Source organism: Giraffa tippelskirchi, chromosome 7 (genome assembly GCF_054371585.1).
Source record: "Giraffa tippelskirchi isolate mGirTip1 chromosome 7, T2T-mGirTip1v1.2.pri, whole genome shotgun sequence".
In the NCBI taxonomy this organism is placed as follows: domain Eukaryota; kingdom Metazoa; phylum Chordata; class Mammalia; order Artiodactyla; family Giraffidae; genus Giraffa; species Giraffa tippelskirchi.
In genome coordinates, this window is record NC_137281.1 from 23,301,444 (window position 1) to 23,327,641 (window position 26,198).

The window sequence follows — 26,198 nt, forward strand, 5'->3', positions numbered from 1 at the left end:
AATTTATTTGTACCTGATTAAGTGTTAGAATGCAAGCTATTGACAATCTCTTCTAGCCTTTAAGAGAAGATAATACCAGTAATCATTTATTAGGGGATCACTATTTATCAACATTGTGCCATTTTACATATATTATCTCATTTTATTCTCCAAATATCCCAAAGGATAGATATTATTATTCCCACTTTGTTCATAAAAACCAAGGCTTAGAATATTAAGTCACCTGTCCAAGGTTATCCAGCTAGTAAAATGGCAGAGCCAGAATTTAACCCAGGCCCAGACTCTCAAGTCCATGTTCTTATTAAATGCATTTTAATAAATAAGTCATTCAAGAAAGGGCTTTGAGGAAGACACCTGAGATATAAAGAAAGAGCTACTGAGGCAAACATGGGCAAGGCTCACCCACACAGTATTCTAGGAGAGAGTATGCTTGCCCAAGGCTTACTGACTAGATTTATATTAGAAGAAATCTAGAGGTCTGTGTTTTAGGTTTTCACTGCTGCTATAATCAAATACTTTAGTGGCTTAAAACAACACAAATTCATTATGGTACAGTTTTACAGGTCAGAAAGCTGACATGAGTCTCACTGGTCTAAGATCAAAGAGTCAGCAGGGCTGTATTCCCTTCTGAAAATTCTAGAGGAGAATTTACTTCTTTGCCTCTTCTAGCTGCTAGAGGTCACCAGCAACCCATGTCCATGGCCTCTGGCCACCATCTTCAAAGCCAGCAATGGTGCCTTGAGCTCTCCTCTGACTGCCATTTCTATTGTTCTTCCATAATCCCATCACCCTTTCACCACAAAAGAGTTCTCCAATTATAAGAGAAAAGGTGATTGGACACACCTATATAAACCATCATAATCTCCCCATCTTATATACTTTAACTTAATCACATCTACAAAGTCCCCTTTGCTGTGTAAGGTAACAGGTTCCAGGGATTAGGACACAGGCATCTATGGGGATCGGCAGGGAGCATTATTTTCAGTATGACTAAGAGAATAGTGTCACTCAAAGTTTAAACCATGTAACTAGCCTCCTTATTCTAGTTCCACTCATGCGAGGCAACTTACTGACAGCACTTCAGCTTGCCCTAAAACTTACTTATAGGAGAATGTGCTGTTTGCTGGGGGTGGGGTGGGGGAGGTGGGTACTATGTCCTATGTCCTGAGCATATACATTTTATGTTATATTGACTAATTTTTTTCTGAGTCACACATTAGTATCTTTTGAGTGCTGTCAGAATGAGCCACAACATTTTGGCCAAGAACTGTAGGATTTAGACAAAATCAATATTCTGAATCTTTAAGTTAAGGATCAGAGTCGGGGTATATTTAACAGGTCTATATCTGTGATAAAAACAACCATTTGAAAACCATGTTTAAGAAGCTATATCTATGAATGCAGTTATATGCCACCTTCTTTGGGCTTCCCTGGTGGCTCAGATGGTAAAGCAGCTGCCTGCAATGCAGGCAATGCAATGCAACCAGGTTCGATTCCTGGGTCAGGAAGATCCCCTGGAGAAGGGAACGGCAACCCACTCCAGTATTCTTTCCTGGAGAATTCCATGGACAGAGGAGCCTGGCGGGCTACAGTCCATGGAGTCACAAAGAGTCAGACATGACTGAACGACTAACACTTTCACTTTTTGATTTACAAGACTTAATTCAAAAAAGAGAATAATTGTGCTTTTCTGATTGTACCTGTGTAATCAATCAAATGGCTGGAAGTAGAAGGTCCTTGGAACGCAGAAGGGAGTTTCAAAATCAACAACTTTTAAAACTTAGATCGCATAGATAAGTGGTTGCCTAGGTCTGGACGATTGAGGGAGAATAGGGAGACACTGCTAATGAGTATGGGGTTTTGTTTTGGGAAAATAAAAAGTGTTCTAAAATTGGTTGTGGTGATGGCTGCATAACTCTGTGAATAACAAAAAAATCATTGCACTATATTTTAATTGAATGAATTTTATGATATTGAATTACATCTCACAAAGAGAAGGCAGTGAGAGGAGGATCCGATTAAATACTAGGATGAAATGTGGCGGAGTGTCTTATGCAATTTATGATCTTAATGAAGAATCTTCCTTAGCATCTGCTACTTTCCTCTTCTTTCTGTTCTGTACTCTAGCTTTTTGAAGATTCTGCTCTTGGAAAAGTCACAACTGTCCACCTGTTTCCTCTTTTGTTTTTTAGTTTACTAATCAATTAATATACACATACAACATACACAGCAAGCTTATTCCAAAAATTATAAACAATATAAAATGTGATTCCAATGTTAACTCCCATGGCTAATGTATGGATATGAGAGTTGGACCATAAAGAAGGCTGAATGCTAAGGAATCGATGCTTTTGAGCTGTGGTGTTGGAGAAGACTCTTGAGAGTCCATTGGACTGCAAGGGATCAAACCAGTGAATCCTAAAGGAAATCAATCCTGAATATTCATTAGAAGGACTGGTGCTGAAGCTAAAGCTCCAATACTTTGGCCACCTGATGCGAAGAGCCGATTCATTAGAGGCTGGGAAAGATTGGAGGCAGGAGGAGAAGAGGACGACAGAGGATGAGATGGTTGGATGGTATCACTGACTCAATGGACCTGAGTCAGAGCAAGCTCTGGGAGATGATGAAGGGGTGGGAAGCCTGGAGTGCTGCAGTCCATGGGGTCACAAAGAGTCAGACATGACTGAGCGACTGAACAACAACAAAGTATGAATGAGGGAATGTTCCCATCCTGATCCTCTTTTAGATGCTCATGTTTTGTTATCCTTGTTCTGTGTTGTGTGCTGATTCTCCATATTCCCTAAATCATTCCACATGCCACAACACGCCTGTGCAAGATTCACACCTCCTTGTATCACAATTCTTATATTAAATTCAAAGAGTTATTGTTCTGTTTTATAGTTGTAACTATTACAGTGCCTAATAGTGACTCCACTGATGTGTACAAAGTTACTGAATGAGCACTCTGCATTTCTTTTTATCTTCATTCTCTTTCTCAAGAGCAATGATACCCCTTTTATCCAAACACCACAGCAGAGGAAAAACTGCTTGTCAGAGGTCACTAGGTAGTTATGCTTAAAAGTGGAAGGTCAGGCAAGGGTTTTCATGAAGCTTTCTTATAGTTACTATGAAAATATTCAACTACTTTTCAAATCATCATTTTGAACAAGTGATGAAGCCATTTCAAAGAAAAAAACCTTCCTGAAACTGACACATTAAATTTATAGTTTACTTAAATTAATAAAATACCATTACCCAAACCATAAAAAGGGGTTCTTTCAACCATGAGATGAAATACTTGCCTCGTATGAGCTTAGATGAAATGACTGTTATTTTTCTACATGAGCATTATAAGAGATCAGTCTCCATTCTCAGACTATCAAATAACGGAAGATGCAAACTTTGAGTGTAACTGTGCTTATATATACTGGGTTATCCATAAATCACAAGTCTATGACACTCTGCCATATGATTCCAAGAGATACAATTTATTCCCACATCATGGTATACCTAGTTGATATGCAGAAGGAACTTGATGCTCTAAGAAGTGTAGATTAATATGTACAATTCACACTATTATCCTTTCTCTTAAATATGAACAGCTGACCTTATAGGACTAAAATACCAAAGATTCAGTTCCTGATATAAACCCACTACCTTTGTCAAATAGTTTATATTATTAATTTTTCCAGGTTTCTGCAAAAAGTAAATATTAGAGTTAAAACTGAATACCACTGAATGTTGTTACAAAATACCTTCAGTTCAGTTCAGTTCAGTTGCTCAGTCATGTCTGACTCTTTGTGACCCCATGGACTACAGCACTCTAGGCCTCCCTGTCCATCACCAACTCCCGGAGTTTACTCAAACTTATATCCATTGAGTTGGTGATGCCATCCAACCATCTCATCCTCTGTTGTCCCCTTCTCCTCCGGCCTTCAATCTTTCCCAGCATCAGGGTCTTTTCTAATGAGTCAGTTTGTCGCATCAGGTGGCCAAAGTATTGGAGTTTCAGCTTCAGCATCAGTCCTTCCAATGAATATTCAGGACTGATTTCCTTTAGGATGGACTGGTTGGATCTCCTTGCAGTCCAAGGGACTCTCAAGAGTCTTCTCCAACACCACACTTCAAAAGCATCAATTCTTTGGCGTTCAGCTTACTTTATAGTCCAACTCTCACATCCATACATGACTACTGGAAAAACCATAGTCTTGACTAGATGGACCTTTGTTGGCAAAGTAATGTCTCTGCTTTTTAATATGCTGTCTACGTTGGTCATAGCTTTTCTTCCAAGGAGTAAGCATCTTTTAATTTCATGGCTGCAATCACTATCTACAGTGATTTTGGAGTCCCCCAAAATAAAGTCAGCCACTGTTTCCCCATCTACTTGCCATGAAGTGATGGGACCGGATGCCATGATCTTAGTTTTCTGAATGTTGAGCTTTAAGATAAGCAATTTATAACATATTTATAAGTTGGTCAAGATAGTGTTTTAATATACACAGAAATTCAAGTTTATATTCTGAGAATCCTTTTACATGATCAAAGGCTGAATTTTCCAAAAAGGAAGATGTAGCTCATTAGATTTGCCATGGCCTGTGAAAGCCACTTGCCACTAGCATCAAAAGACTATTATTCATTTTAATCTCTCAAAGAGGACAGATCTTTCTTTGACAAACATTAGTGAAAAAAACTAAGTTTGGGGCTTAGTGACTGGAATAGCTCAGCACAAGGAAATAACAGTGAAACTAAAGCCAAATGGAGATAGACTGATGTTCTAGGTTTTCACCTTCAGAGACCATAGCTTCCACCTAGACTTCAAGGAAAAAAAAACAAACCAAAACCAAAACACCAGTCCCCCCCAAAACCCACATAGCAATAACAATGCACTTGCTGCATGCATAATGATCTTACCATCTGACCTGACAGAACTGTCAGTCTGAATGGCAAATTCTTTGCATATGATTGAGTTTTGTAATCTCAGCAGCTCAAAATAGAGAACTTAAGGGGCCAATCAAATCAGTTTTGACTGTCAATCACTGTCCAAGCAATGTAGTTAATCAGAAAAATCGGGATGACATTCAGAAATTGTCTAAATCTTTGTTCAGCAATTATAAAGACAACTAAGAAAACTCTAGACATTTAAAATTCTGTAGATTTAAACTGAATACTGACATAGCTGGTATATCAAAGATGAAAATGTAACTATCTGGGTAATTTGTGCAAAGTAAGTAGTCTTCCTCTTCAGGCAGTTTTAAATCTTGATAACTAAATACTCAACTAAAAGTTTAATGGGGTAAATAAAACCTGATGTTAGTTTAGAAGTTATTGCTAACAGGGGTTCCAGGGTGCAGCTGTTCTGTTTCTTGATCAAGGTGCTAAGTTACATAGGTATCATCAGATTAGAAAAATTTACTGAACTATGCACTTACAATATATGAATCTTGGTGATCAAAGTAACATCACATCCTCTAGTCAATTGCCCCATGAATTTAGTGTCTGAGAAAAGCTATAGTATCAAATTCCCCTCTTATCTAGATGATCCCTGCTTTATACTTACTTGATTTTTAGCTTTTCAAGCTAAACAGTTTAAGGATAAACTCAAGTTAGATATGTTACAGCAACAGAACATATTTCATTATATTTGTGCCAATTATCTTTTAACTTATAACAATGAAAATTATTTCTATTCTAAAGACTTAGGAAGGTATTTTTTTAAATAGTCTTGATAATCATGATACTTTATTCCTGAGAATATCTACCAAACCACAATTCATGCATATTACTCTTTAATAGTCACAAAGTAGTTTGTGAAAAATATATATAAGATTGAGTACAATACTTCAGTAATAGAGGGCACTCAAAATATTTGATATCAATGACAGAGGTAGATCAAGAGATATACTAAGACACTGTCAAAAGTATTTAAGGAATATCATGATGGGAAAAAGAATGAAACCCAGATATGAGCTCCAATTTTGCAAACTACAAGTCTTAAAGTTAATTCCTTAAAATCCTATATTAGCTTATTATTTTTCTAAGGTAGAATCATTGCTCAAGTTAGTTTAGTCCACTGTATGCATAACTTGGAACCATAAAGGGATCCTTTCCCTTTTTATGAGCCAAGTGTTACACAAATGTGGGACGAAAGGGACAAAAGAGAAAAAAAAAAGTATGCTTTTAACATAAAAAATTCACACGTACAATTTTATACATACCACAAGAATCTCAAAATTATGATAGTATATGAGGCTAAGATAAGTAGTAACTGGCTACATATCTTCAAAAAACACTTACATCCCGTGTTTGTTCTAGAAGCTAAATAATCCAAGAAGGCAAATCAGAAATCAGACTATCGAAAAGGCACAGAAAGTAATCTTATTGGTTGATATTTGTTTCTGTTAATAATATAGCAACAATTTTAAATCAAATTCAATGAAAGGAGCATTTTACTTCCAAAAAGAAAATTTACATTACCCACTATAACTTAAAATTAATACAATGGGTCAAAATTCTGAGAAAGAAAAGTGGTTAACTTTGGTCTTAACCTTTGGTTAAAATAAATTTTTAAATGGCTGTCTAATATTAATGGCTGTGCAACACTCAGTTTTTCCACATAAGTTATAGCTTTTAAAATGTAATTTTAGCAAATTGGCAGCATAGAGTAATAAATCCAAAGTTCATCTCACTTCTTCCGTAATATTAACCAGGGTTTCAATGGAATACTCTGCTTAGATTTAGGTTAGTAGCCCAATGTTTTCACATAACCAAAAGCTGAATTAAGTATCAGTTGGGTCATATGTTGATGCCATTGCCATATCTCAAAAACAGCCAAATCTTGGCAATTTCAAGTGTTTTAATCTAATATGAGTTTTTCAGACAGTTCAAACTCCAGAAAACAGTAAATACACACAAAAAATTGTTTACATGATGTGAAAATACATGTAAAAAATGTTTCCAAAGGAAACAATTAAATGCAAGGTATAAAGAGAAATAAAGATAGTGGGCTTTATGAGAAGGGGAAAAAAATCAGGCAGTTCAACAGGTTACTGAAATCCTGGTAGTGATCGATAAATCGACTTCTGCTTCACCTTTTATGAAGAGGCTGTACTTAGCAAATCACTGTGTAAGCTGCCTCAATAACAGGACTCTTGCTATCAAGTTTATGTGAAATGATTCCAACAAAGAAATTAATTTCTTCATGACAAGAAAAGGTTATCCGAAACGGGGAAAACACAGGAGACTGAGCTTTCTGCTAATAAAACAGACAAATATCAGTCTAGGCACTGAATTCAGAGCTGTTTTATACTCTGCAAAATCTGAATTCCTTGTAGCTCATCTACTACTGGAGAAGGCAATGGCACCCCACTCCAGTACTCTTGCCTGGAAAATCCCATGGACAGAGGAGCCTGGTAGGCTACAGTCCATGGGGTCGCTAAGAGTCGGACACGACTGTGCGACTTCGCTTTCACTTTTCCCTTTCATGCACTGGAGAGGGAAATGGCAACCCACTCCAGTATTCTTGCCTGGAGAATCCCAGGGACGGCGGAGCCTGGTGGGCTGCCGCCTACGGGGTCGCACAGAGTCGGACACAACTGACGCGACTTAGCAGCAGCAGCAGCAGCATCTACTACCATTGCTTTAGAGACATACACACACATATACATACATGCATATGTAGATACATACTTGCCTGTTACCTGTTTTTGCAAGTTTCCTAGTTTTAGCACTGAAAGTTTCATGATCTAGAAACCTAAGCCCAGGCAAACTGGAAAGATTAGTTACCTTAATGTACAGCTCCCAATCCATGCACCTTGCATGTATGTGCTTATGTGTATACACTCCCATACACTCACCATCCCAAGCCCCCCAAAATGGTTTCCTATAACTTACAATGAATTTATTAACTCTTTAGAAAATAAGTGGTGTTATAAAAATAATCTAAAAGCTGTTACATGTTTTATGACTATATTAATAAAATATGTAACTAGCAGTGATCAAATCTGAGAACTTAGAAACAGCCATTCATCACAAGCCATCAGACCTACCCTTTTTTAAAAAGTTTCATGTTTCATTCATATGTTGATAAGCATTATCACTGATAAACCTCTTATAATTATGCTCCGTTTTATAACTATGAGGAAAATCTCTGGCATTCTATAGGTTCAAATCTCAGCTTTACCACTTACCAACAATGTGGCTTTAAGAGAAATTACTTGACCTGTCAATTCTCTACTTCCTACTATAGGGTTTTCATGATTATTAAATGATGCAATGTATGTAAAATGCTTAGCATAAAATTAATTCTCAATAAAAGTTATTTATTACTATCATTGCTATTAGTATATTGTGCAGGTAAGAACTTGCAAGTGCACTGAAGGAGGCAGTCACTCATTCCTGTCTTCTTTGATGGAAATATTTTCTATTAAAAACAATTTATTTCCTTTTATATTATTAAGATTTTCAGAATTATTCTTTCTGAGTGTAAAAACTAAGATAATTCTAAATAGTTTACAAGGTTGTCCTTATAATAAAATTAATTACTTCTTTACATGGAGCATCTTCCAATTACTTAATTTCAACACTGGATATAATGGTACAAGAAGGGAATAAAAATCAGAGCTCCTTGCTCTCTAACTTTAATAAAATATAATATTTAATGGGCTAAAATACAGGTGGTAAAGTTCTACCTGTGCTAAAAAGAACAAGTATAAACATTAAATCAAAATAGAGTCAAGTTATATTTTAGAGTTTGAGGAAATCTTTAAAATCATCTAATCCAATGCCCTCATTTTGTAAGACCCAGAAAAGGTGATTTGTCCCATGTTATATGGCCAGAATCAGAAATAATACAAGAATTCAAGTCCCCTGACACCTATTGCAATTATCTGTTAATATGCTTCTCTCCAAATCACAAGTGAAAATCATGAAATAAATTCCTTTTCCAAAATTTCTAATAAAAATTATCTTCGAATACACAAAGATAATTAAGGGGAAGTGTGATGAGAAAGATGAAGGAAAAACAACTAGTATTGGGTTGGCCAAAAAGTTCCTTTGCTTTTTTTAGGTAAAAATAAAAGACACATTTTTTGTTTTCACCAAGAACTTCATTGAACAACGTATTCACCGTTTTGTTCCACTCCTTTCTATCATTATGAAGGCAACTTCATAATTCCTTCTTCCTAAAACATTTTCATCTTTTTGAGCAAAGAACTATTTCAGGTGCCTTTTACAATCTTCCAGGAAACTGAAATTCTTCCATTAAGAGACTTCTGTAAAGATAGAATAAACAGAAATCCAAAGGTGCGATTTCTGGTGAATATAGCAGATGAATCAGAAGTTCCTAGCCAAGTAACAGTTTTGCCTGGTCCTCAAAGAAACATGTAGTCTTGCATTATCCGATGGAACATATGTTTTCTTTTGACTACATTCAAATGCTTCTTGTCGAGTGCTGCTTTCATTTTGTCTAACTGGGAGCAGTACTTGTTGGAATAAATCCTTTGGTTTTCCAGAAGGAGCTCATAATAGAGGACTCATTTCCAATTCTACTGTATATACAACATCACCTTTTTTGGATGAAGATTGGACTTCGATGTGGTTAGTGGTGGTTCATTTTGCTTGTCCCATGATCTCTTCAGTTCCACATTATTGTACAGTATTTATCTTTCATCACTCATCACAGTTTATTTTAAAAATGGAACATTTGCATTAAGTTCAAGTGGAGAATTGCATGCAGAAATGAGACCAAGAAGGTGAGAAGGTTTTTTCACTTAACTTATGTGAAAGCCAAACATCAAAGTGAATAACATAACCAACCTGGTACAAATGATTTTCAATGTCTCATTTGGATATTTTGAGTATATTTTGAAAGCTATCTCCTTCATGGTGTAACATTGACTGTACTCAATTAATGTTCGAGTTGATTGCTATCAACTTCAGCTGGTCTACCTGATAGTGGAACATTGACCAGCGAGAAATCTCCAGCACGAAACTTTGCATGCCACTTTTGACATGTTTGATCAGTCACAGCACCTTCTCCACACACTGAACAAATCTTTTTTTGTGCGTTTCAGTTGTGTTTTTATCTTTCTTGAAATAATAAAGCATAATATGCCAAAAACATTACATTTTTCTACCACCTTCAATATTAAAATAGCTACACAAAATTCACCAGTTTTGTGAAGTTTTTTTTTTTTTAAATGAACACTGATATGACAGCTGTCACAATACAATCTAACAAAATTGCTTCGAATGAAGTTAAAGACAACTAAGTACTACTAGAGTTATCTTATAAGAAAAGCCGAAGAAACATTTTGGCCAACTCAATATTATGTCATAGAAAATATACTTTGAAGTCTAACAGAGCCAGCTCTGTCATTTCTCCCTTCTGCAACAACAGCCAAAGTACTTACTCTATCTGATCTTCAGGTTCCTCATTTGTAAAGTGGGGATAATACCACCTAGAACAAATAACATATAAAAATGGTTAGAACAGGACAAGTTGGGAGTCACACTACCAAACTTAGAATTTTAAAACCACAATCTACTTGTTTGACCAAGTTATATAACCTTTTTGAGCAACATAAAGTACTTTAGCATAGAACATCACCCATACAAATTGCAACAAGTTTTAATTTTATCAGTACTATGTATAAATCACCAGGCACTTAGTGGGCAGTGAATAATAAAAATAACCACCAGCACCAAAACACATGCTTTTAAAAGTAAAAGAGATTACAAAGGTAACATGCTTTATAAAATTCAATGTCATCTATCTTAAAATATGCCTACGTATATAAAGTTCATTAGACTGGGATTAAATGTCAATTTTTATAAATGCATAGAAAAAGCAAGAGAGTTCCAGAAAATCATCTACTTCTGCTTTATTGACTATGCCAAAGCCTTTGACTGTGTGGATCACAACAAATTGTTGAAAATTCTGAAAGAGATGGGAATACCAGACCACCTGACCTGCCTCCTGAGAAATCTGTATGCAGGTCAAGAAGCAACAGTTAGAACTGGACATGGAACAACAGACTGGTTCCAAATCGGGAAAGGAGTACGTCAAGGCTGTATATTGTCACCCTGCATTTAACTTATATGCAGAGTACATCATGTGAAGTGCCAGGCTAGATGAAGCACAAGTGGAATCAAGATTGCCAGGAGAAATATTAATAACCTCAGATATGCAGATGACACCACCTTTATGGCAGAAAGCAAAGAACTAAAGACCCTCCTGATGAAAGTGAAAGAGACTGAAAAAGTTGGCTTAAAGCTCAATATTCAGAAAACTAAGATCATGGCATCGGGTCCCATCACTGCATGGCAAATAGATGGGGAAACAATGGAAACAGAGGCAGACTTCATTTTTTTTTTTTTTTTTCTTGGCTCCAAAATCACTGCAGATGGTGACTGCAGTCATAAAATTAAAAGACTCTTGCTTCTTGGAAGAAAAGCTATGACCAACCTAGACAGCATATTAAAAAGCAGAGACATTACTTTGTCCACAAACGTACTTATAGTCAAAGCTATGGTTTTTTCAGTAGTCATGTATGGATGTGAGAGTTGGACTATAAAGAAAGCTAAGTGCCGAAGAACTGATGTTTTTGAACTGTGCTGTTGGAGAAGACTCTTGAGAGCCCCTTGGACTGCAAGGAGATCCAACCAGTCAATCCTAAAGGAAATCAGTCCTGAATATTCATTGGAAGGACTGATGCTGAAGCTGAAGCTCCAATACTTTGGCTACCTGATACGAAGAACTGACTCATTAGAAAAGACCCTGATGCTGGGAAAGACTGAAGGCGGGAGAAGGGGATGGCAGAGGATGAGATGGTTGGATGATATCACCGACTTGATGTACATGAGTATGAGTAAGCTCCAAGAGCTGATGATGGACATGGAAGCCTGGTGTGCTGCAGTCCATGGGGTCACAAAGAGTCAGACACGACTGACTGAACTGACTGACTGATATTATAAGTATCAGGTAAATAATTCTATAGTGACATATTTAAGAAAATCTGTGGTTTTCAGGGTATTAAATTTTAAACTTCTCAGTTCACAAGTCAGAGAACATGATATAAAGTCAGAAGTTAGGTAATATCAGAAGTATTACAAACAATGAAATAAAGATAAAATTATAGCATCAGTACATTTGAAAATCTGTAGAAGACTGTGTATAGAAGAAACCATATGCTTATTATGACATAGTTTTCATAAGTTCCTAATCAAAAATATAATAAAAGGAAAAGAAACAGTAGAAAAATACATTCAACATATCACCATTTAAGACAATCAATTCCCTGGTGATTAGAAAAGGTCTATCTCTAAACTGGGTGGAAAGGCATGATTCCTAAATCCAAAGGGAAATTAAAACCACAAAGTTTAAACAAAACAGCATGAAAAAAAAATCAATACCTCACAAAATAAAAATTAATAATTTAGTTTTTAGCTTTCTCTTTACAAAAATTCTATTTTTAGATCTGATGCAGTGGTTTAAGATGCTATCATGTCTTCAAGCTCCAGTTGTAGGAAAATACTTGTTTATCTCTGCTACTTTTAAAGGTAAATAGGAGATTTTGTATTTAAGTTACAATGTGGAATACTTCAGAGTAACCTCATGCCAAAATGGCACATTTCTGAGGGATGCAAAGGTATTCAATAAAAAAGCTTTTAAAGGCATATTTTTAAACTTGCAGCAGGAAAGCTTTTCTGTGTCAAGACAGTAATTCTTTTAACATCATTGATCAAAATGTCATTCTTTTATGAATGTACAATACCTTTTAATGGCATACAACAAGCCATTAGGGTTATACACCTCTGTACAGCAGACAGCTTACTGGAAAAAAGGGAACACTGGCCAAGATACAGTCAGTAGGTTTTATGCTTCTAACAGGCAACCTTTTTCCCCCTAGCTGCTTCATTGTGAAGTCCACAACTGAAATTATCCAAAGATTAAGTGTAAGCTCTCTTCACTTCTGTAATTTAGAAGCATTTTCACAGAGGCATAAACTGCAAGGTCTAAACTGTATCTTTGCAGATACCATGGGATGGCCTTGAAAACTGCCTCTCACCAAGGGCCAGTGAGAAATTATTCATGAAGATTAGAAAAGAATGATGGTTTTATTTACTTTGCTACTTTCTGGGGAAAGAAGAAAGTGAATTTTAAAAGTGTTATGAGATAATCACTTTTCATATTCATTTATAAAGCCAAATAGTAAAGGAACATTAAAGTTATGTAATATTTTACCATAAAATATCTATCTTCATCAACTAACACTGATTAGGTAATTTTTCATAAAGGAAAACTATTTAAAAATCATCTTAAAACAAGTCCTTGTCTTTGGGATATTCAGGCTTTAAGAGAGAAAATAAATTCTCAAACTACTTATAAAACTTAATCACATGATTATACAAACTCACACAAAAAAACTTTCATCAATTTACTAAATTTCTAACCATGCAGGAAATGAAGAGCTAAGGGATAGAACATAAACAGAAAGAGAAACTATTCCTGCTTTTCATGTTAAGCCTTTATGTGTTTTTCACTGTTAAAGCTAATATGACTTGAGTATAAGTAAATTCTTAGAATAACAGAAATATCCCAGATATTAATATATTGACTGTAGCCTAAATCTCTACCTTCTGAAAACTATTCAAGGCCTTTACAGAGCTTAAAAAAATAATTACTGTTAATAATTACAGTCCTGCATCAAAAAATAAAACTCAATCTTACAGACAATACCAGATGAATCTCATAAAGCTTTTTCCGAAAACAAAGTTTAGAAAGTAGAAGAATCTATCTCCTTTTAAAGGTGTGAGTGTGTAGGTGAGGGTGTGGGTGTGTAGGTGAGGGTGTTGGTATGTGGATGCATAGTGGAAAGACAATGGTAAGAAAATAAGAAAGCTTTCTTTCCAAATTTTATCAAATTTTCAGGCAATGTAGAGAACAAGAGTATCTGCACTGACTCCATCATTGTGAAAGTTGCTCAGTTGTGTCCAACTCTTTGTGACCCCATGTACTATACAGTCCATGGAATTCTCTAGGCCAGAATTCTGGAGTGGGTAACTGTTCCCTTCTCCAGGGGATCTTTCCAACCCAGGGATCAAACCCAGGTCTCCCCAGTTGCAAGCAGATTCTTTACCAGCTGAGCCACCAGGGAAGCCCAACTCTTTGTGACCTCATGGACTATGGTGAAAACAACTGAAATGCAAAGTAATAAACAAAAACATTTAAAAATCATCCCAGTTGATAAAAATAGTTAAAAAAAAAAAAAAAAGATGATGATGTACCAATACAAAAATCTAAATGAAAGTGGAAACTCAGAGAAGGTGGTGGTGTCCTGAATCTGCTTTTGCCCATTTTAACCAGAGTTAAGATGTACAGATTTGGTTTGGAATGAAGGAGAGAAGACCAGTAAAAATACCACCTAAGAGTCTAACAAGAGGTTATTCACCCAAGAAGCCAAGAACTCGGTTAGTCCCTCAAAGTAAAGGTGATCCAAGAGTCTGGGTTTAAGGGACTGTAAGGAAAGCTCTCTTGGAAATGAGCAAAACAGGGGAAAAAAAAGCAACAAGTTGCAACCACAATCTAGCACTCAAGTAGATGTACACACCAAATTCACATCACCTGAATGGGTCCAAATAAATAAACAAACATAAAATGGCCTGCAGCTAGTCAAACCCCAAGAAGCCAGAATGCAACAAACACAAATGTTAACTGGTGGAACAAACTTATTAAATACATAAGTAAACAAGGCACTGTGAAAGAGAACCAGTAAAAACAAACCTATAAGGATTTCATTTCTTGGAATTATCACACATAGATTATATAAAACCCTGTTTAATGTGTTTACAATAATTTGTAAAGAGAAAAAGCATCTTCACAGAATGGAAAAAAAAAAAACTACACTTGACATAAAATGTTCACAAGACATTTACACAAATTAAATACATAGTAGTTGAAATTTTAAAACCCAGTCAAGAGGTTTTCACACATTATCTCAGAAGAGACTAACCCTTCCAGTAAAAAATAGCTAGAGAAAGTAGGTAAAATATGGAAAACAACAATGTGAAGGTATTAAAGCGCTACCAAAGGCAGTCAAGAAGTACAAAAGAGAAGTTCAGAAAGCTAAGCTCAACTTTCAGCACGGGCTTTATTAAGTCATTTGTCAATCCTCAGGAGGCAGAGAAGCTAAGCAGAACTGTTAGTAGTAATCACATATAGGGGAAAAAATTTCTGAAGTTTCAGCACTCAGGCTTCCCTGGTGGCTCAGTTGGTAAAGAATCCACCTGCAATGCAGGAGACTGCCTGCAGTGCAAGAGACCAGAGTTCGATTCCTGGGTGGGGAAGATCCCCTGGAGAAGGAAATGGCAACCCACTTCATAACTCTTGCCTAGAGAATCCTATGGACAGAGAAGACTGGTGGGCTACAGACCATGGGGTCGCAAAGAGTTGGACATGACTGAAGCAACTTAGCACGTATGTACACATGTCTTAGGGAAGCACCGCTTCTAGGGGAGAGGACAGTGAGTGACTTAAAAGTGATATTATTTGGATGTTTGGTGGTAAGGAGAAAGAAGAAAACAAGAGAGAAACAAAAAATGATCCTTCAGAAATAAAAGGAAGCACAAAATTAAAGAAAGGAAACCCTTTTCACCTCCCAAACAAATGCACCATAAATTTAAAATACTGCCTTTCATTATAGCAACAAAATAGGGTGCTTTTGAACTAAGAAACCTTGTAAACCCTCTCACAACTTTCTATATAAACTAGTATCGCTGGTCAAGAAAAATAAAACTTCTATTTTTTTTTTTCAATTTTTTTTAATAAATTTATTTATTTTAGTTGTGGGCTAATTACTTTACAATATTGTAGTGGTTTTTGCCATGCATTGACATGAACTTTTAAAATGGATCAGAAAACAGTAGGCAACAACTGTAAAAAATTATTATGAAATAATATAGAAAATAAGAACAAAAACTCTTCAGCTGATGAACACTCCTCTCCAAAAAGAAAAAGGAAAGGAAGAAATAAAAAGAAATCATAGAGAAAACTACAACAATGTCTCCAATTGAACCATATATTGTTAAACCAGTATTTACAGATATTTTTCAAAAACCTTAAATCAAACATTCAATAATTCAAAACAGAAATAAAACAGAATTGGGCAAAAATCTTCACTTCAGGAAGATGTGAAATAAGAGATAACTGGTCTCATGAAAGAAACTGAGAAGACAAAAATTATTTTAGAAATCAAAAATAAATTATAAAGTACTCAAGAGAGAAAAGCATTGAATGAAAATATAAGGGGCACTGAATAAAAGCCTGAATATAACAAAGGGAATAAAACAAAATGAAGGAAGAGTGTAATAAGGATCAGGGAAACATTATAACATACCAGAGAAAGAAAGAGGACCCAACATACATAAAATTAAAGAGCTAATATTAAAAACTGTAATAAAAAATAACCAAAATACGAAAACACATGACTATTAAAAAGGTCTAAGAAGGGCCTGGGGAAACTGATACAAACAATTCTGAGATCTATTAAAAAAAACATAATCAGACTTTAAAGATAAAAAAAACTGTCTGGAATCACTTGCAAAGTAAGAAAAATCAAACTAGGATCAGACTACTGAGCAGTAATCTACAAATGAAGATAGTAGGAAGACAGGAATCAAATTATTTTATTTAAACTGATGAAATTGAACAGTGAAATCCTAAGTAAGCAAAAGAGGGACAAAAATAAGGGCATTATAAAAAATAATATAAAGATAACCACTAGAAAAAAATATAAAACTTCCAAAATGCCAAGGAAAATACAAAAAGGGAGGAACATAATACAAAATGTAAGCAAGAAAATGTAGTAACATATACATGTGTGCGTACATACTCAGTCACTTCAGTTGTGCTGATGCTTTGCAGCCCTGCGGACTATAGTGCTCCAGACTCCTCTGTCAATGGGATTCTCCAGGCAAGAATGCTGGAGTGGGTTTCCATGCCCTCCTCCAGGGGATCTTCCCCACCAGGGATTGAACCTGCATCTCTTACGTTTCCTGCATTGGCAGGCAGTTTCTTTACCACTAGCACCACCTGGGAAGCCCCATAATATATACATATATATTAATATAATATTTTGTTAGAATTGTGTCATATCAATAAATATACACCGATTCACCAGTCCTATTAGAAAAAACCCCACAACTTTGAATTAACTCACAAAGCAAAACAACTCTAAAATGTATTAGAGAAGCTCATCTGAAATAAAGTAATTCAATTATTAAAAATACAAGAGCTAGACAATGTATTTTATGAAAATAGAACAATAAGAAAATAGGTATTGCAATTCTGATATCAGACACAGTATAACTAACACCAAAAGCACTGCATAATAAAAAGAACATTTTATGATCTAAAAGCCAATTCAAAATAAATATATAATAGGAATATCTATGTGCCAAATAACACAGTGAGTACCATGATAAAATAGAATCAAGGAGAAGTAAAGATGCAAAAAAATAAAGAAAACAAAAAGAAGACATCAACATACCAAACTCAATATAAGTACTCAAAAAATAGAAAAGGATGTTCAATTCAGTTCAGTTGCTCAGTCGTGTCTGACACTTTGTGATCCCATGAACCACAGCATGCCAGGCATCCCTGTCCATCTCCAACTCCCAGAGTCCACCCAAACCCATGTCCATCGAGTCGGTGATGCCATCCAACCATCTCATCCTCTGTCACTCCCTTCTCCTCCTACCCTAAATCTTTCCCAGCATCAGGGTCTTTTTAAATGAGTCAGCTCTTTGCATCAGGTGGCCAAAGTATTGGAGTTTCAGCTTCAACATCAGTCTTTCCAATGAACACCCAAGAATGATCTCCCTTAGGATGGACTGGTTGGATCTCCTTGCAGTCCAAGGGACTCTAAAGAGTCTTCTCCAACACCACAGTCCAAAAGCATCAATTCTTTGGCGCTCAGCTTTCTTTATAGTCCAACTCTCACATCCATACATGACCACTGGAAAAACCATAGCCTTGGCTAGACGGACCTTTGTTGGCAAAGTAATGTCTCTGCTTTTTAATATGCTATCTAGGTTGGTCATAACTTTCCTTCCAAGGAGTAATAGTCTTTTAATTTCATGGCTGCAGTCACCATATGCAGTGATTTTGGACCCCAAAAAATAAAGTCTGACACTGTTTCCACTGTTTCCCCATCTATTTCCCATGAAGTGATGGGACTGGATGCCATGATCTTAGTTTTCTGAATGTTGAGCTTTAAGCCAACTTTTTCACTCTCCTCTTTCACTTTCATCAAGAGGCTCTTTAGTTCTTCTTCACTTTCTGCCATAAGGGTGGTGTCATCTGCACATCTGAGGTTATTGATATTGCTCCTGGAAATCTTGATTCCAGCTTGTGCTTCTTCCAGCCCAGAGTTTCTCATGATGTACACTGCATGTGAGTTAAATAAGCAGGGTGACAATATACAGCCTTGACGTACTCCTTTTCCTATTTGGAACCAGTCTGTTGTTCCATGTCCAGTTCTAACTGTTGCTTCCTGACCTGCATACAGGTTTCTCAAGAGACAGGTCAGGTGGTCTGGTATTCCCATCTCTTTCAGAATTTTCCACAGTTTATTGTGATCCACACAGTCAAAGGCTTTGGCATAGTCAATAAAGCAGAAATACATGTTTTTCTGGAACTCTTTTGCTTTTTCGATGATCCAGTGGATGTTGGCAATTTGGTCTCTGATTCCTCTTCCTTTTCTAAAACCAGCTTGAACATCTGGAAGTGCACGGTTCACATATTGCGAAGCCTGGCTTGCAGAATTTTGAGCATTACTTTACTAGTGTGTGAGATGAGTGCAATTGTGCGGTAGTTTGAGCATTCTTTGGCATTGTCTTTCTTTGGGATTGGAATGAAAACTGACTTTGATCAGGCCTTAGTAAAACTGACTTCTAAAAAAGAAGCAATCAGGGAGTGGGGGAAAAAAATTACATACAGGAGAACAAAGATCAGAATGACTCCAAATAATCTTACAACACAAGGCAGAAGGCAATAGAATATTAAAGTACTAAAAACACAATTATATATCTACGTTAAAAATAAATCTTTTGGGCTTGCCTGGTGGTCTAGTGGTTAAGAATCTGCCTGCCAATGCAGGGGACATGGGTTCAATCCCTGATCTGGGAGGATTCCACATGCTGGGGAGCAACTAAGCCTATATGCCACAACTACAAAGTCAGTGTTCTAGAGCCCATGGGCTGCAGCTGCAGCTGCAGCTACTGAGTCCGCAGGTCCTAGAGTCCATCTTCCGCACCAAGACAAGCTACTGCAATGAGAAGCCAGTACATGTCAATGAAGAGCAGCCTCTGTTCACCTTAACTAGAGAAAGCCTACACACAGCAATGAAGACCCAGTGCAGCCAAAATAAATAAATAAATCTTTCAAAAATGGAAGTTAACCAAAAAAATTTTCACGTAAAAACAAAACAAAACCAAACCAGAATATATTACCAACAAGCCATACCATAAGCAATGTTAAAGGAATTTCTTCAGACTGAAGAAATGAAAATTTGGACCAACAAGAAGAAATGGGCTTCTTTGGTGCCTCAGATGGTAAAACATCTGCCCATAATGCGGGAGACTAGGGTTCAATCTCTGGGTGGGGAAGATCCCTTGAAGAAGGGAATGGTTACGCACTCCAGTATTCTTGCCTGGAGAATTTCGTGGACAGAGGAGCCTGGTGGGGTCGCAAAGAGTTGGACAACAACTGAGACACTAACACTTCACAAGAAGAAACGGAGTGCCAGAAATGCTAAGATGTAGATGGGCTGGAAGAAACACAAGCTGGAATCAAGATTGCCAGGAGAAATATCATAACCTCAGATATGCAGATGACACCACCTTTATGGCAGAAAGTGAAGAAGAACTAAAGAGCCTCTTGATGAAAGTGAAAGAGGAGAGTGAAAAAGTTGGCTTAAAGCTCAACGTTCAGAAAACTAACATCATGGCATCTGGTCCCATCACTTCATGGAAATAGAAGGGGAAACAGAGGAAATAGTGTCAGACTTTAGTTTTTTGGGCTCCAAAATCACTGCTGATGGTGATTGCAGCCATGAAATTAAAAGATGCTTACTCCTCAGAAGGAAGATTATGACCAACCTAGGCAGCATATTTAAAAGCAGAGACATTACTTTGCCAACAAAGGTCCGTCTAGTCAAGGCTATGGTTTTTCCAGTGGTCATGTATGGATGTGAGAGTTGGACGGTGAAGAAAGCTGAGCACTGCAGAATTGATGGTTTTGAACTGTGGTGTTGGAGAAGACTCTTGAGAGTCCCTTGGACTGCAAGGAGATCCAACAAGTCCATTCTAAAGGAGATCAGTCCTGGGTGTTCATCGGAAGGACTGATGTTGAAGCTGAAAGTCCAATACTCTGGTCTCCTCATGCGAAGAGTTGACTCACTGGAAAAGACCCTAAAGCTGGGAAGGATTGGGGGCAGGAGGAGAAGGGGACAACAGAGGATGAGATGGTTGGATGGCATCGCCGACTCAATGTACATGGGTTTGGGTAAACTCTGGGAGTGGTGATGGACAGGGAGGCCTGGCGTGCTGCGATTCATGGGGTCGCAAAGAGTCAAACACGACTGAGGGACTGAACTGAATTGAACTGAGGCAAATATTAACAAAATTTCCTCTCATTTTCTTAATTCCATTAAAACCTCCTCACAAAGAAACTGCCAGACGTGGATGGATGCATGCTGTTTTCTATCAAATCTTTAACAAAAAAATAATACCAATCCTATACAAAGTCTTTTAAGAAACAGAGAAGAATGTAACACATCACAGATCATTTAAAGTAGTTAGACAGCATTGCCCTAATGCTAAAATCAGAAAATCACAATAAAACAAAACAAAGACCAATCTTCCTTATGAACGGTCTAAAGAAAAAAAAAATTTAAGATCACATTAAAAGACATAAAAACAATCAGGATATACTATGTTTATGGATGGAAAGAATGAATATGGTAAAGATGACAGTTCTTCCCAAATTAATGTAGAATATACACATTAATTCCTATCGAAGCAATTCCTGTCAAAACCTAAGATTTATCATTAAAATTAATATGGAAAATCAAAGGGCCAAGAATAAATAAGAGAACAGCTTGGTATGGGAGTAAGGGGAGCAGTTTAACATACAGAATATTGTTTTCTTTCAGAGATAAGGTAATTAAAACACCATGTTATATGTGCAGGGTGAGGCAAATGAAATAGACTAAACAAGCTCAAAAACAAAGGCAAACATATATTTATAGAAACTGTATGGGAATATGATATTACCCATTCAGTGAAGAAAGGATGTCTTATTCCAGGGCTTATAAATTTTTTCTATTAAGGGCCACATGGTTAACATATTAGGCTTTGAAGCCCATATAGTCTCTGTCACAACTACTCAATTCTGACATTGTAGCACAAAAGCAACCAGACAACATGTAAACAAGTGGATGTACCTGTGTTGTGCTAGAATTTCATTTAGAAAAACAGATAGTGGACCAGATTTGGCCCATGGGCATGTTCTCCAAATAGCAACAAAATAACAATTTTTAGTTAAAATCATTTTTCACACATAATACACAAAACTGTTCCAGGTGAAGTAAAATTTTAGCACGGGGGGAAAAAAAACACGTGATGATGTAAATTATATTCAGGACAAGCTACTGGAATTCCACAACAAAAATCATTTTAATATAAGGCTTCCAAAACATTAAGGCACAAAAATTACTTTAACTCTTTAGGTTGATCAAGGATTTTCCTAATTAATGTAAAAAGATACAAAATCTCAACTGTGAATGACCTTCCTACAATTCTAGAAAGCATTTCAGTGACTTCTCTAAATTCTTAACCTAGTGCTCATTCGAAAGTGCTAATACAACTGCTTCAAGATTTCTCACTTTCCCACTTTCTTCAGAACAAGTATATGTGTCATACTGTACACAAAAGCTTCAAGGTTTTTCTTGCTTCTTAAAGGGGACTACGCCCCCACATCTCCCCCCACCCCAAGAAAGTTGAACTCTCTTCAACCTCGGTTCCAGAGACTGGACATACAGAAAATCAAGTTGAATTATCAAATTAGAAAGAAAATAGAGGATTTTCAGAGTTATAGACAGGGGATGTCAGACAAAATGTTCATTTATACTATAGAACTCCTTAAAGTGGTTCTGAATCTCAACTTGAAATTCAGTAGATGGAGGTGTAGTAAGAGGAGTCAGATCATAATAGACACAGAAGGTTAATGAAGAAAAGACTTTTCAATGGGAGTTTTTTTGTTGGTTTCGTTTTTTAATGTTTCTGACCAAGCCTCAGAGTTTCATTGTACTCCAAAAGATCTACTGGGTTTGTTGTAAGATCCAGACCGTACTCACAATGCCAATATGAAATGTATGTGTCAACAGGGTCCGACCAAGAACAAAATAATCATGTTTTCGACAGGAATCCTCTCATTCAGAGTCAGCAACTGGGTCAAGATCTTACATTTCTGTAGCGTTTTATACAGAGCTTGCACTTGCCGCTTTGCAGAGGACCTTTATTGCGTCTCAGCTGGGAACAAGTGGACAGCAGCATCCTATTCCTTGATAAGGAAAGTTCTGGACTCAGTTTGTGAGATGTGGGGCGCTCCCCAGGTCGCTCGGGAGTTTCCCACCCTATCACGGGCAGGTAGAAAGTTCCTGATAGTGTGGGTGATGGAGAGTAGAATGTAACTAGGAAAGAGGTCGGAGGGTAGGAATGAGGCGGGAGTCAAGTACGCTCGGGGGAGGTTACACCTCCTCGCACGTCAGAGTTGAAGGGTTGCTACTGAGGAGGGATGGAAGGTGAGAAACACCCATTAGTGAAAGAAAAGGGAAGGGAGACTCCCTCCAGGAGCTACAGAAGCGGGGCGGGAGCGTCGTCTCTGAGACCTGGGGAAAACGTCGTGAGGGAAGAATCTAGAGGCTGTGAGGAGGAGAACGGTGAGCCTGCCTCAGGAAGGGAAGTTCCAGCCCGACTGAAGTCCCCCATCTCGAGGCGACCTGTTTAACGCAGCGCCCCTGCTCCTCAGCCGCCCTTTTCGTCATTCTCCCCTCAGAGTCTCTCACCACCGAGTTTGTCGGCTCCCGCAAGACGCCCAGCACCATTGTCACCTCATGAACTGTCCGCGCCACAAATTCAAATCAGAGTTCCAGAGCCTAACGCTCCGAACTTCTCCCAGAGTGAAGGACAGATGGACCAATGGAAGCCCCGCTGGCCACAGACGTACAAGGTGGTGGGAGGGACGAAGGGACGGGGTGGGACAAAAGAGCGTTGCCCTGACGACGGCTTCCGGTGCTGCGGAGACTTACCGCCGGAAGGCGAGAGTTCGCGGGAAAAGCGGTCTTGTTAGGTGGTCACGGTGGTTTGGGGCTGAGGCGGTCTCCTCAAGAGTAACCGCGGGCCTGTGCCACGTTCACGCCACTGGCCTTCGTTTCCTTTAGCCTCCTCGCTCACCAAAAGATTTTCCCGTCCAGTTATAAAGTACAAGTTGTTTCCCAAAGGTAAGCGTGTAGTATAACACCTCCCCGTTGTTTTTTGAGGGTAACGGAAACTTGAGTCCACTTTGTCACCAGGGAGCGGGTACTAAAAACAAAAGAAAAAAGTGAAAATTTGGATTTCTAAACATTTAGCAAAGTTATACCGTGTGAATTTTTACTGTATTGTACGCAGTTTGTAGTCTTGAAATATTGGGTGCAATTTGAGTTACAGTTAAATTTAAAATTCTAGTTCTTTAGGCCCGCAAATTTCATCCGAACCGGATATATTAAAAAAGACCTTTGATTTAAAAATTTTATGTAACCGTCTAGGAGCTTCTCCAAGTTCTTAATCTCCCATAAACCTCAAGTTAAATGGTATAAGATGGGCAGGTTTTTTGAGTCCAAACCATTACAAGAATCAAACTAATTCAGCTGAGGTACCTCCTTTCATAGAGAATCACTTGAATCTAAAGTAATTGAAACCAGACGCTAAGCATGGCTCCTTTAGTTCAATGTGTATCTCTTGGCGATAATGGTCTCACTTCAGTCTCTCCTTTACGGAAGAAAGTAAGCACTGTTGAAATGATGGAGGAAAAATAAGGCTTTTTACAGACAATTATTAAAAAAAAAATAACAAAACTTAGGAGCTTTGAAACACATTTTTTAACAAAACTCGTTGTTAAATTCTTGTCACCAAAATCTAAAAGGAAAGTTCAGAACTTATCTGCTTATAAAGAATTTCTTCCTTTACACTTAAGACAGGGAAACATTTATGGAAAGCTTAGATCTATGTGTTCAGGTTCCTGCCAACCCTTTTCTTAAAATTCCAACTTCAAAACTCCCCGCTAATGAGCACTTTTCCAGCAGCTTGGATGAAACATTCTGAATAACTTCCTCAGCCTGGAGGTTAGAAATTTCATTAAATAAAAAATTAAATATATTAGAATACTTAGGTATGAAACATTAACGAACTGAGCAACACATTCTTCAGAAGAAGAAGCACTTAAGAAAACATAGGCCACCTGTGTTGTGGAGCCATCTAACATGATGAGATTTGATAGATAGGCGAGAGATCAAAAAATGGCCAGATTTCAAAAGACAGTGTTCTCTGAGCTGCTTATTGCCCTCATAGACCATTTGAAAATAAAACCAACTCTTAGCAGAAGCCCAAAAGGCATTAGAGATGAACTAGACTATCCTTTGGATGTCAGTATTGTACTGAAAAAGTCAGTTCCACTGTTATTTATCTGCAGGGGGAAATGCCTAAATTTTATAAGGATTTAGAACTTTAATTTGAAAGTGTGTAGTGACTATAGAGTTTAGAAAGGAAACTTGAATCTAAGTTAGATGAACTTGGGAAAATAGTGTTGTCTGTAGTAGCATTTGACTTTGTACTCTCCATTCCTCTTACCTAAATGTCCTCTTACTCCTGCTTTTTTGAATATTAACTGTCAATACCCAGGTCAAATTCTGAGTTTTTCTGAGCTGTAACTCATAGTTAACTGTCTCCTTTAGAACACCTATAGAATTAAAAATACACTGTTTATTTGGCTTTTTTCTTTCCCTTTAGGCCTGGTAACGCTTTTCTCATTTATGTTGATGAATGTATCTTACATTTAACTTGCCGTATCTGTTGGATTCTAAGCTACTTAGAGTTGTATTCACCACTGCACATGGCAGAATGACTTGAACATGGTAAACATCATTCTTTTCAATCTTTTTTTTTTTTTTTTGGCTGTGCCAGGTCTTAATTGCAGCATGTGGGATCTTCATTGCTGAGTGTTGGATCGTTATTGCCAGGTGTGGGCTCTTTGTTGCAGCCCGTAGGGTATAGTTCACTGACCAGGGATTAAACTTGGGCCCTCTGCATTGGGGGCATGGAGACTTAATCACTGGACCACCAGGGAAGTCCCAGTAAACATAATTCTGATGTAAAAATGCCGCTCTTAAGATTAATATTAAATATAGTGGCAGCTGCATTAGTTTGCTAGGTTTGCTATAACAGAATACCACAGACTGAAGGCGTAAACAACAGAAATTTATTTTCTCATTCTGGAGGCTGGAAAGTTCAATACTAAGGTGTCAGTGGGGATAATTTCATTCTGAGGCTTCTCTCCTTGGCATGCAGTTTTGCCTTTGTCTTCACATGGTCTTTAATTCATGTCCATCTGTGTCCAGATTTCTTCTTATAAGGACATCCGTCATACTGGATTAGGGCCCATCCGAAAGACCTCATTTTAATTTAATTACCTCTTTAAAATCCTTATCTCCAAGTATGGTTGCGTTCTGAGGTGCTGGGGATTAGGACTTCAGAATATGAATTTAGGGCTACAAAGTTCAGTCCATACGGTAATCAACATTCAAAAAGCAGAAATGATTGGCAGTAGCTGTCCATTAGCACTCTCATCTTTAGACCTGTAGATAATGTAATTGTGTATATCAAGTTTGTGTAAGATAATAGGGAATGGAAGTGAAAGTCGCTCAGTTGTGTCCAACTCTGTGAATTCTTCAGGCCGGCATACTGGAATGGGTAGCCTGTCCCTTCCCCAGGGGATCTTCCCAACCCAGGGATTGAACGCAGGTCTACTGCATTGCAGGTGGATTGTTTCCCAGCTGAGCCACAAGGGAAGCCCAGGGAATGGAAGAGCCTGTGGTAAATCA

The 26,198-nt window shown here is 37.4% G+C and overlaps 2 protein-coding genes across 19 annotated transcripts in view; one reads left to right on the top strand and one right to left on the bottom strand.

Annotated features, from left to right (window-relative positions):
- The window catches only part of PMFBP1 (polyamine modulated factor 1 binding protein 1), a 443,606-nt gene extending 420,403 nt beyond the window's left edge, over positions 1–23,203 (bottom strand). The window contains exons 1-2 of the mRNA XM_081512569.1: positions 23,127–23,203; positions 10,410–10,457 (exon numbers count right to left, since the gene is read on the bottom strand). The gene's annotated coding sequence lies outside the window, so the exon portion shown is untranslated. The remainder of the gene's footprint in view (positions 1–10,409; positions 10,458–23,126) is intronic.
- LOC145514579 (uncharacterized) overlaps positions 22,630–26,198 on the top strand; it is a 168,832-nt gene continuing 165,263 nt past the window's right edge. For 9 of the 18 annotated variants that reach the window (XR_014060236.1, XR_014060241.1, XR_014060232.1 and 6 more), the window contains exon 1: positions 23,352–23,561. Coding sequence is in view for 1 of the 18 variants with exons in the window: in XM_081512671.1 (XP_081368797.1) it covers positions 23,175–23,290; positions 23,502–23,561 (176 nt within the window). In the remaining 17 variants the exon portion in view is untranslated. Of the gene's footprint in view, positions 23,001–23,116; positions 23,291–23,351; positions 23,562–25,107; positions 25,987–26,198 lie in introns of those variants that run through there. The other 9 variants (XR_014060243.1, XR_014060244.1, XR_014060242.1 and 6 more) reach the window with 4 other exon arrangements.